Consider the following 12,994-nt stretch of genomic DNA (forward strand, 5'->3'; position numbering starts at 1 on the left):
TGTGGAAATAATTCAGAGCCTATCACGGCACCCTCTAATTTACAGTCGTCTCATCCCAAACCAGCATTGACTGTGTTAAGAAGACTCCAGGAAATGATGGATCGATTTGCAATATCACTTGGTATTCTCTACAAAATCCAGCCATTCTAGTATTTCTATCTTAAGATAGGGAAGTTCAAAACTTAAGTTTCTCAGGATGATACAAATGCTATCTCGTGAAATAATGGCCAACATGCACAAGATTAATGGCTTTCATCTTTTAGGTAAGATTTTGTAGAACAAACAGCAGTCACCTATAGAAGAAATGAGAGATGTATTAGTCTACTGTGCATAGCTATAAGTCGAGAGTTGAAATATATGAGTATGTATGTATGCATGTGTGTGTGTTTCTGTTTGTGTGTACCTATATACATTTAGATTTATCTATTTATACATATTTATATGTATAATATAAATATTATATTATCTCTCTCTCTCTCTCTCTCTCTCTCTATATATATATATATATGTATATATATAAAATCTGCCAACAGAGCCACAGGAGAGATACTCATCAAAAATATGTGCCCTACAATTCCAGGGATAATTAGTGCTGTCTGCTATAAACTAGTGAGGTTCAAAATGTAATTTGATGAAGAGGGAAAAAAGTGCCATAGCATGACATGAAGGCAAGCAGAGAAAAAAACTTACCAGTTTGCTCAGTTGGGGAAGCTGTTGTAGGTGCAATAGTAGTGACAGCTGGAAGAAATGAGAGAAAGTGTTAGACGATTGTCCAGGCCCATCATTTGACAGTGTCTGTACGTAAGTACGAATATATGTAGGTATATATAATCTACAGACAGACAGGAGACAGTCACTAAAATCATGAAAGTTATGAGCCCCGCAATTCCAGCAATAATTGGTCTTTTATATCCTAAACCAGAGAAGTACAAAAGTTAAGTTGATTAGGAGGGGAAAAAATCCTACAGTATGACAGAGTGGCAGACATAGACAGTGACTTACTGCTTTGCTCTGTCGTATAAGCCTTTGTAGAACCAACAGTAGTGGCCATTGAGGTGACAACTAGAAGAAATGAGAGCAAGATTAGTCAATTGTTCATGCCCATTGCTCGATAGTGTGGGCATGTGTTCATATGAGTGTGAGTGTATGCACACACACACACACACACTCACACACACACACACATAATCCGCTGACAGTGAGACTGTCCTTAAAATGATGAGCCCTACAATTCCAGGACTGGTTCATGTGAATCTATGTAATTCAATAGATCTAATTCATAAGCTGTCTTTCTGCATGTTGACCCTCATGAAGAAAACATTGTTCCATATTTATCACACCTGGACGTTAATATCCAAGACTATATTGTTGTCCTTCTGTATTCACAGCTACAAGGACAGTGCCTGTCACAAAGGAAGTGATGGGGAAATACTTGCCTAATGGAAAAAGAAACAGAAAATGTGACTACGGTCTTCAGCACACACTCCTGACATGAAGAGTTGCTACCAAAATCAATCAATTAACTCCCAGAATCCACAACAGAATGTCACATTTGAAGGGGTCTGTTTTAGGCACCTTTCCCATGAGAGCAAATGACTCACACACACCTTTCTTTTCAGAGCATACATATCCCAACATCCCCAACTCATGCCCAACGTTTTCCGGAGTTCTGGGGTCTGTGGATGCGACAACAGTATGATTCCCTCTTATTTATATGTGCCCGGGGGCTTTGGTCTGTTGTGTTCATACTCAGGACTTTAAGTCCGAAGTCTAGACTGTTAGCAGAAGACTGCCAAGACCAAGAAACGTTCAGTCCTCTGCCCACACTGTCTAAATATGTGCAGCATCTGCATCAAAGGGACTCCTTTGAGACATCATGCCTGAACCACCAGTGACCCTGAGTTATTAAGAGGAGAATCTATTCTCTTACAGTAATGCATCCTCCTTAGGGTGGCAATTCTTCCTAGTGTCCTCATCCACACATCCCTTCCAGGCCTGGCACAGGCCAGTTCTGTAATAATTTGTTGAGCTGCCTTTACCAATGGCAAGAAATAGATTCGTTAAGTAGAACGGAAGTATGCGTGTACACAGTAGTCTTACCCAATCTTTAATTATGAAATTTTACCTTGTGCTGGTAAAAAAAAATACAAACCTGGAACACCTAAGACCATTCTAAAACTTCAGTGGCAAAATTATCTGACTTTCTGTTCAGTTACCATCTGGTTCCCTCCAATGAACACCGTGTGGTCACCTAATAGCATTGTTTGGGGGTTGCACTCTGTGCATAGCAAGATGAAAGGCAGACTGACTCTGCTTGCTGAGAAGAACATTCCTGTAAAATGTATAATTGTTGTTATATCCTGATTAACTAAGATCATCCAAAGTGGAACCTCTTTTTGAGCATTGCGAGTGTGCTAAGTGCTAGGTGCTTTCACGCATCCTGTTTCATTTAATTCATACACCAACCCTAAAAAACACCACTGTGGCCTTAATATTTGGGAAGATTTATCTCTGCCCTGAAAAGTTAAGTAAACTTTACTTTTTCTTTTTTCTTTGTTATGTTCAAAGCCTATAATATATTAATTCTATGGGTAAAATAGAGCGACATTTATGCTTCCGGACAAAATTTCCCTTTTACATGTTTTATCATCAAGGGTCAGACCTGCAGAATCCTTAGCACTTGTTGTGGAAAGGGATCGCAGATGTGATGTGCTCCTAACTTCATGCCCTTAGCCAGGTAAGGTGTTAGCTGAAGTCGACAGCATTATTCCAGGAATAACTATCCTTGTCTACTACAACCAGTCAACTTCTGGAGGTGATTTGATCAGCAGGGAAAGAAATATCTTAGCATGTCATGCAGGCAAGCATATACACAAACTTACCTCTTTGCTTTCTTGGGGAAGCTCTTGTAGAACCAACAGCAGTGACCTCTACAAGAAAGGAGAGGAAGGATTTCTCAATTTTCTGTGCCCATTGTTTGAGAATGCCTGTATATCTATCTATCTACACATCTATCTATCTATCTATTTATCTATCTATCTATCTGTATATTTATCTATACTGTTGGCAGACAATAGAAACAGTTACTAAAAATATAAAAGTTATGAGCTCCACAATTCCAAGAATAATAGGTCTTTGTATTTTAAGTCTGAGAAGTACAAAAGTGAAGTTGATCAGGAGGGGGAAAAGCCTATAGCATGAGAGAGAGGCAAAGATACACAATAACTTACTGCTTTTATCTTTCAGATAAGGCTTTGCAGAAGAAATACTAGGGGCCATTGAGGTGATGACTAGAAGAAATGGGAAAAAGTATTAGTAGTTATTCTTGCCCAATGCTCGATAGCGTGGGTATATGTTTATATGAGTATGTGTGTATGCACACACACACACCCACACACACACACATAATCCACTGAAAGAGAGACCGACCTTAGTTTGTGTGCCCAACCATTTCAGGAATAGTTCATCTGATTCTATCTAATTCAGTAGATCTAATTCAGGAATTGTGTTTGTGCACATGAAGATGTTGACTCTCATGAAGACTACATTATTGTCTTCTTTACCACAATGGGATTGTAATATCCCAGACTATCTGGTTTTGCTTCTTGTTCACAGCTCTTAACACAGTGCTTGCCACAAGAGAGATGATGGAGAAACACGTGTCAAATGGACAAAGAAACAGAAAATGTGGCTACTCTACAGTCTTAAGTGGACTCTGCTGACATGAAGAGTTGCTACCACGATCAATTCATCAACTCTCAGAATCCACAACAGAATCTCATGTTTGAAGTTATATGGTTAGGCAAATTTCCCATGGAAACAAAGCAGAGCACATAGGCCTTTTCAAATCGTGTACACTTCTGTATCCCCAATGCACACACCTCATTTTCTGGAGTTGTGGTGTTTGTGGACATGGCAACATCATGAATAAAACTTACAGCAATTGAGAGATTATTACTGTGCCAGGCACTATGTTAAATGTTTCACATACATTATCTCGCTTAATGTTCCAATCACACTGATGTGAGTTGTATTTTGGACTCCTTGGTACACATGAGGAAAAAAGGTCTAGAGATTAAGTAACTTGCTGAGACTCATACCAATGATGACAGAGTGAGCAATCAAAGGATTGTTGTGGAGGATTCAGTGAGGCAGAGCATGTGGAAAGTACTTTGTAAAAATAACCCATAGAGGGGCTGGCCCCGTGGCCGAGTGGTTAAGTTCACGCGCTCCGCTGCAGGCGGCCCAGTGTTTCGTTGGTTCGAATCCTGGGCGCGGACATGGCACTGCTCATCAGACCACGCTGAGGCAGCGTCCCACATGCCACAACCAGAAGAACCCACAACGAAGAATACACAACTATGTACCGGGGGGCTTTGGGGAGAAAAAGGAAAAAATAAAATCTTAAAAAAAAAATAAAATAAAATAAATAACCCATAGAAATAGGAAATATTCTGTAGAAAAACACCATAATTCCATAATTGTGGACACTAAAACATCTTTTCTTCCAGATATGCTAATATTCTTAGCTAATGAAATTTGTATTACAGGACCTCAGCATTTCAGTGCATTTCTTTCCAAAGATAGAAAGATAGGCCAAGTCACACTATAGTACTCTGAATATATGCAATCTGAAGTGAGACTTCTCTACAATGTAAAAAACAAAAGGGAGGCTACAAACATACAGAGATACAAGGTTTGTTTTTTATTTTTTTTAAGGTAATTGATTGATGGATGGAGGGAAAGAGAGTCAAAAGCATTGTTTTGGTTTATCCTTCTTCTACTAGATGTATTCTTGTCCATATGGATATGGTACTGAGATGCAATTTTGTGCACTCAATGAACTCAGTTTTTGATAGGTAAAAATTCAGTTTGAAGTATAAGATTTGGAATAAATTTCAAGAATAAAAATATTAGCATAATCATGTTTAATGTTAAAATATCTTCAAAACAGACTTTAATGTATCTTAAAATGACCTTTTTTTCTTAACAATGACTTTTCCATTAAAAGATAAATAAAACTCTTTTATTACCATGCATCAATTGATGAAAAAACAATAAAGTAACAGTTTTAAAATAAAATCTGTGTACATATGCTAAGTTCTCTCCTTCAATCAAGGTTGGTCGACAGCTTGGACCAGATTAGTCTTATCTCTTCAAAATCACTTCATTGATTTGTGCTTCCATGTTGTATTCTTAGTCTTTATCAAAAACAGAATACGTCCAAGAAACAGCATTAGAAATTCGCTGTAGAATGCCATTAACAGAGCTGTCCTCATTAGCTTTGTTGCCATGAGAGCCCACGGGAGACTTTTCTTTCACCAATTAGGTGCCAAGTGAAACACATTATGAACTGGAACTTCTCTATGACAACCATCACCAGGCAGCTTACTATACTTCTCATGTTTCCCTGATCACTAGCAAAATCACAATCTAACAGAACTCTTCAGCCCAGTGGTTATATTAAACTTGTGCTTTGCATAGATTGCTTCCCCTGTGTTCTTAGCTATAGAAATAGAAAATTATGACTGTTTTTTAAATCTTGCTTGAGTCTATTTTAGGAAAGGATATTAAAAATTACAACCAATACATAAATAAACGCATCCCTGCTGTGTTTTCAAAAGTAAATGTTTTCACTGAGAGTATTGCAATTGCTTTTCATCACAGCCCCAGGAAAAAGCCAAGGCAAGCGTTTGAAGCTAATTTGATCACTGAAGAAACAAAGGAGCAGAGAAGGTAATGATTGACTTCTGAGGCCGGCCCTGTGGCCAAGTACTTAAGTTCACAAGCTCCCTTTGTGTGGCCCAGGGTTTCGCTGGTTCTGATCCTGGGCGTGGGCATGGCATGGCTCATCAGGCCATGCTGAGGAACCGTCCCACATAACACAACCAGAGGCACTCACAGCTAGAATATACAACTATGAACTGGGGGTGGGGAGGGGCTTTGAGGAGAAGAAGAAGGAAGGGGAAAAAAAAAAAGAAGAAGATTGTCAACAGTTGTTAGCTCCGGTACTAATCTTTAAGAAAACAAAAAGAAAGAAAGACTGACTTCAGAAATTTGCACTGGTATACAGCAAAGATCTTCACAAGTTTTGTTCTCTATTTGTTGACCACTGCTTCTAAAGGATGTATTAACCACAGGGAAAAGTACAAACTGATTTCTTCTTATTTGCCCTTCGGAGACTTTGGTCTGCTGTGCTTATACCCTGGACTTCAAGACTTGAGTCTGTTGAATTACCAGGCCACTGCCAGGACTCCTTAGGGACATCATGCCTCAATCACCAGAGACATTAAGTGATTATAAAAGAATGTCTTCTCTTGTAATAGGACATCCTCCTAGGGACAGTAATTCATCCCAGTGTACTCAACTATACATCCCTTCCAGGCCTAGGACAGGCCAGTACTGCAATAAATGTTTATTGAACCGCATTGACCGATGGCAAGATATGCATTCATTATGTAGAATGGAAACAAATGTTTACACATTAGCCTCCCCCAATCTCTAATTACAAAATTCTACCTTACAGTGGTATATAAAACGCAAACGCAGAAAATCTAAGGCCATAATAAAATTGCAATGTCAAAATTATTGTATTTTTTGTTGAGCCATGATTGGACTGCATCAAATGAGCACAACTTTGTCACCTAATAGCATTCTTTTGGGTTATACTCTGAATACAGTAAGAAGAAAGTGAGAGTGACTCTGCTTGCTAAGTAGAACATTCCTGAAAGTTGTATAATTGTTCTTATTTTCTGACCAAGTAAGATGATCAAAAGGGGCCTCTCTGTTTGAACATTTCTTGTGTACTAAATTGTTAGGTTGTTTCAGATATCTTGTTTCATTTAATTAATCCACAACCCTAAAAAGAATCACTGAGAACTTAGTATCGGTTGATGAAACTGAGGCTGAGAAAAGTTAAGTAAAATCTTTCTTTTTCTTTTTTATGTTCCAAGGTCTAACTATCTTAATTCTATGGGGGGAAAAAAGGACTATTTATTCTGCCAATAAATGGAACAACATTTAAGAAAGATTTATATTTGTTTTTCATTAATACTTTATGGAAAAGGTGGGCTAGTCCCTTTGGAGAAAAAGTGTTTTGGAAGGTTATATTTATTTATACATACCTTTGTTCACTGAAGGAAAAAGAATCTCTTGGTCAATCCCTCTTTGATTATTCTCATGTTGGACAATACATCTGTGTTCTTTATCCATTGACTTTCCAGTCACGGTCAGCCAGCTGAATTTCATGTATGTGTCGTTAGTCTTCACGGTATTTCCCTGCTGGGATTTCAGAATTGTATGCCCATTCTTTTCTTTCCAGTATACCTTGATAACATCAGGGAAGAATTTCTCAAGAAGACACAGATATGTTCCAGCCTTATGGAGGTTGATTTCAGCAATTGAAGGAAGAAAAATGGTGGGCTTGGGGGGAATGGCTGCAGGAAGGCTGCCATCTGTGGGGGGAAATTGGATAGCAATTAAAAACAATCATTAGAGATGCACAAACATTGAGCAGTGTGGAACAACCTAGGACATGGTAAAAGGAAGAAAAGCTTCCACTGAATTAGTGCTCACCATGGTCGAGTACTGATTGGTCATATTTTCAATGGGAAAAGAGGTTCCAGAGGTTATATAACTTGCCCAGAGTCACAGCTGTTAAGTGGTACAGCCAGGACTACAACTTTTCCTTTGTTCCTTCTCCACATGCTAAGATGTGGTATGAATTTTTACTGTACCATTTCAAGACTTCTAACAGTCATGAACACACAAAATTTTTAAAATCTCTTTTGTCCTATAATAATGGAGCGTGTTTTCAAGGTGGGTAGGTAGGTGGTGGAGATAGGGGAGGAGATCAGGTAACTTTGATGATGTCTCTGCACGTGAGAATGTCTGGTCCTTTCTAAAGTACTTCCCTTTTCCCATCCCGTTAATTTTGTAACTTATGCTCTTTTAGCCAAATCACACTTTGTCATGTTCTGTAACTCTTTGAAATCTAGATCTTTATTTAACTGTTTCTCAGATGCACCAGATTGGCTTATTTGTCTTATAAATAAATATGAGGAGGAAATTTTTCATTTTTTTAAAAACTGATGCACGGTAACTTGCTAATGGGAATCCACTTTTGCATGTAATCGACAAGCACGTTGACCTTTTAGTTTCAAATGTGGATCCCATGCCCACTTCTGAGGTAATGAGGTTCTTCTACTTGATGTATAGTTTTATATAACATCTCAATTTCACATTTGAGCCACTCCAAATTTTTGGGTAGTGCAGTATTAGAGCTGCACCTCCAAATTGTTTATAAATCTTTGAATTTAGAGGCAAATGAGCAGTATTTTACAAACTCTTATTAAAAATTTTATTGACTATTTTCAGAAATGCTATCTTATTAATCTTATAAAGTACTGCACTTATCAGAATTTTGCTTCACTTTACACTATGTTCACCAAAAGCACATTTTATTTTGGAATTTCATTTGCAAGTCAAGCTTGCAGAAGAATACACCATATTTTGACTCTCAGTGTCTCCTCTAAAATTTGTATCTATCCCGTAATGCTGCTGAACTGTTTTAGAGCTCCACTGTTTTCTTTCCTGAATAAAGTATATATATAATTTGTGTAACGTTAAATGTCACAGTTCCAGAATCTCTTGCAGACATAATGTCGAAACAAGTAACACAATATCATAGTTTATAAAGCCATGTCACTTGGATGCTGGAATGTTAGTTGATTACATATTACTGTGAATCTAGTGATTGGAATTATAAATATTAAAACTCTTTCCAATTTGATTTCTAATTGACACACAAATGCTTTCCTCGTACTCTCATTGGGTTAGTTGGAGTTATATGATTCAATGGGCAATTTCTTGAGTAAAGAAGAATTAGATTTCTTAATTGAGAAGAAAAGAAAAAGAAATTCTTGAGAAGTGCTACCTAAATAGCAAAGTTCCTGATTTTTATAGTAAATTAGTAAGCAAGCAATGTTGATGGTTTTTTCCATGTTGTAAATACAATTAGGTCATAATGTGCTTATTTTAATTTTATATATATCCTGCTTTTAGAGTAAATGGTATTTTGCTTATTATGATAGTAAGACACTATATTTCTCCAACCTTATACTTTGTTTTCAATTTAAAAAGCATGTTATAGGGTCTGGCTCGCTCTGCTTCAGTGGCCTTGGGTTCACCAGTTCCTATCCTGGGCACGAACCTACACACTGCTCAAGAAGCCATGCTGTGGCAGCATCCCACATAGAAGAAATAGAAGGACTTACAACTAGGAGGTACAACTATGACTGAGGTTTTAGAGAAAAAAAAAAGTGAGGAATATTGGCAACAGATGTTAGCTCACGGCCAATCTTCTTCACCAAAAACAGCCTACGTTAAAAAAAAAAATCATTAAAAAAACCCAGCAAATTTGCCTATCTCAAAAAAAAGCATATTATATAAAATGACTAATTTTTCAATCATCCATTATATTTACATAATTGTAGCTTTTAGTCAATATATTAAAGAATGTAATTTTCATCTTAGAAAGTTTTCTTCTTTATAAGAATACTTCTGATCATTGTATTAAAGAAATTGAAAATAAAATGATGATTTGAAAAATTTCTGCATGTTAAAATGCTATACTTAGCTGCTGTCCCTTTTCCTTAGCTAGATCCTTTCAGTTTCATTTTTTTCAGGAGAAAATAAATCTCACATTTGCATAACTTTCTCAATGTAGCAGTTAGCTGACCATTAAATAGTGTACTTATGTATACAGGGTTAGTGCCTATGTTTTAAATAATTGCATTGCAGGCTTTTGCTTTAAACATTCCTTTTAATACTTATTAACAGCGTGTTTTATGGTAAAAGTCATTTTCATGCGGCGTAGAATAGAAACCAGGTAAAAAAATAAGCAAACACATCTAATCCATTTATATACCTCATCTGCATGACCAAGTAATACATTTGAGGGAAATTGCCTCACTTGCTTATATTTTATTAATATGCAACAGTATGAATTCTAAAAAAATTTACAAAATGTCAACTACATTTTTAATTGAAAGCATGATATTTCAACCCCACATGTTGGTATTGATTTAAGTGTTCTTTAGTTTCTTCTTGTAATTTTTTTATCAAATAAATAATTATAGCTATTTGATATTTAAATATGTATTTCAAATTTATGACAGATTATACTATAATTGACTTTACGTCTTGACAATTTTCTGTAGGAATTTAAACTTTTTTTCTGATAAACATGAGCATGAAGCTTAAACTAAGTGGCTACAAATTTTTGAGCCAATACATGTTAGTGTTAGAGATAATATTAACTAAAATAAAGGATTGCGATTTTATAAAACATAGGCCAGCATAAAAAACACATTTTAATCTCATTTTTCTTGCCAAGTGATGGAAAACCTTGCTAAAGATAAACAAATAACTCCAAATTCGTACTCTGAGTGTGAGTGGACAGTGAGATGAGTTTCCATTGGAGCAGTTGGAAGTACAGCTAATCCTCTGGACAGTTGCTGCTCTGTCAGTGTCATTGGCTTCAAACAACTCTCCACACTGGGTACAGTTCTCCCTTCACAGTGGAATTGGAGGAACATTTATCCAGCACCTGTTAGGTGTTGGACAATGTGCCAAGCATTTACTCACATGATTTCATTCAATTCTCATACAAGGCCTGCTGGATACACACTGTCATCCCATTTTATGGATTGGGAAACTGAGGCTAGAGAATAATCGCCAAGTTCACATAAGCAGGACGTAAGTGGTACTGCCAGGTCAGCCTGACTCCAAAGCCCAGGCTCTTTGACAACACCCTCTCGCAGTTAGAAAGGAAATGTGTCAACTCACAAAGCTTACCTGTGATAATAAACTTTGTCCGTGGGCCAAATGCATTCATGATAATTACATACGTTCTACTTGAGTCCTTTATGAAAATCCACATGTACACAAAACCAAATCCCATTGTAATATTTGCACAATGTTGTCTATGCTGGTTTTTGCCATAGGGATCTGTTTTAAAAGCTCTCCTAAGATTTCTAAGTCCAATTCCCATCATATTACTGTTTTTATTAAACTTTCTTAACTATTATTCCAATTGAAGTGCTTCTTTCCTTCCCTCTATTACATTGAAAAATTCCATTCTTCTGATCCCTACCTATGACGACATTTTGTTGCATCACCAAGGAGTTTTGTACAAGAATTCCACAGTGACTGAGCCATATCAAAAACTTTAGACTAAAGTGGCATCTCTGAGTTCTTAAAATTCTAGGGATCTATCATGGCCTGTGATTCAAAAGACCAGCCTTCTGCTCCTGGTGCATTTTGCACAGAACAATTCTGTGGCTGAGAAGTAAAGTGAATGAAAGGCTTTGGGATTTCATTTGTTTGAAAACTGTAGAATTTAGTATAAGTCAACCGAACATCCCTACAAGAGCTGAAGTGAGACCAAAATGAAACAAGATCTGAAAAGTGATTTGAGTAAAAATGCTATTGAAGTAGAGATTGTAATTATTATTATGGCATTATGAACATTATCTTTATCACTAAAAATTTGTTTGTGATGATTGTGGGCTCCCGTATGATATTTTAATCTCGTGGCACCAAACCTTGCCCTTAATAATAGGGATTCAGTATCTGGAGTTGCAGTTACGTCTGTGGTAACTAAGCATGAAGACTTGTCCCTTCATTTGCATTCCACTTTGCTCTAATAAGCCTGGATTTCTCAAAGCCATAAACCGAGTAAACGTGACTTTCACACACTCAATTAATAGGCAATCACTGTTTTGTCTTCTCCACTGCATTCCCAGTGTTAAGAAAATCAAAGGGAGCATTGGCTAAAGCTTAATAATATACAGTCAGTGTATGAAAATGCTTCACTTGTGTTGTCCAATCAAATGGCTTTTTTCCCTAATCAACAGCACAATGTATTTGCATTCCAAGTTTTCACCAAAAATTTCAGCCTCAAACTGACATCTTTCCAGCCCATGTGGGAGGTCCAGCTTGAAACTCCTGGCAGTGGGCTTTCAAGGCAGAATGACTAGAGAGATGACAAGATGCTTGTCCTCAAATCCTCCTATCGCCACATTAGATCACTAAGCATCACCTGCCTGACAATATCTGCTGAGGGTCGCTGTCTGTGGACGACAATGTTGTGATGCCCATAGCATTGATGCAGTGGTGGTGTAATATGGGTTTGCTGAAAGACCATTTCTTCCATCTGATCAAATGGATGTTAAAGGAAATGTCCACTCTATTACTTCAATTTCCTCCAAAGGAATCACGCCTGAAGTCCTTTTCTAAGTTTATCACAGGAAAAACTTGTCCTATTTGAAATTTTATTCAGCTTCATTTCATCAGTTAATGAAAACTATGAATTCCACTTCATTTCTCCTGTTACCTCTGAGCATAAAATTTGACCCTGTGCTTTTTGCTAGATAATCACAGATCTTTTTTCTTCTGCTTTCCTTGGTGGTTTTTTTGTTTTGGTTTTTTGGTTGGCGTTGTTTTTTCTGAGGAGTATTAGCCCTGAGTTAACATCTGTTGTTAATCCTCCTCTTTTTTGCTTCAAGAAGATTAGCCCAGAGCTAATATCTGTGCTAATCTTCCTCCACTTCAGACAGCTGGTTGCTGTCACAACATGGTTGACGAATGGTATAGGTCCCTGCTTAGGATCAGAACCCACGAACCCAGGACCCCAAGCAGAGCACGCTGAACTTAGTCGCTATGCCATGGGAGTGGCCCCCCTCCTTAAGGATTTGGATCTTCTATTTTTATCTCATGCTCTGACTGGACAGGCATACTTTGAAGATATGGCACATTCAGCTCCACATCACCTCAATAAAGCAAATCACACAATTATTTTGGTTTCCCGGTGCACATGTAATTTGTCTACAGTATTCTGTAGTTTATTAAGTGTGTGATAGCATTATGTCTACAGAAGTAATGTACATGCCTTAATTAAAAAATACTGTATTGTACTACTCAGGCATAAAAA

The 12,994-nt window shown here is 37.2% G+C and overlaps 1 gene segment (V, D, J or C); it reads right to left on the minus strand.

The window, feature by feature from the left end:
* Positions 1–12,994, minus strand: part of LOC124243291 (T cell receptor gamma constant 1-like) — a 47,589-nt gene that overhangs the window by 6,100 nt on the left and 28,495 nt on the right. Inside the window, 2 exon segments of the C gene segment in view lie at positions 5,530–5,552; positions 7,121–7,454. Coding sequence covers positions 5,530–5,552; positions 7,121–7,454 — 357 coding nt within the window.

The sequence above is a fragment of the Equus quagga genome, chromosome 8 (genome assembly GCF_021613505.1).
Source record: "Equus quagga isolate Etosha38 chromosome 8, UCLA_HA_Equagga_1.0, whole genome shotgun sequence".
NCBI lineage: Eukaryota > Metazoa > Chordata > Mammalia > Perissodactyla > Equidae > Equus > Equus quagga.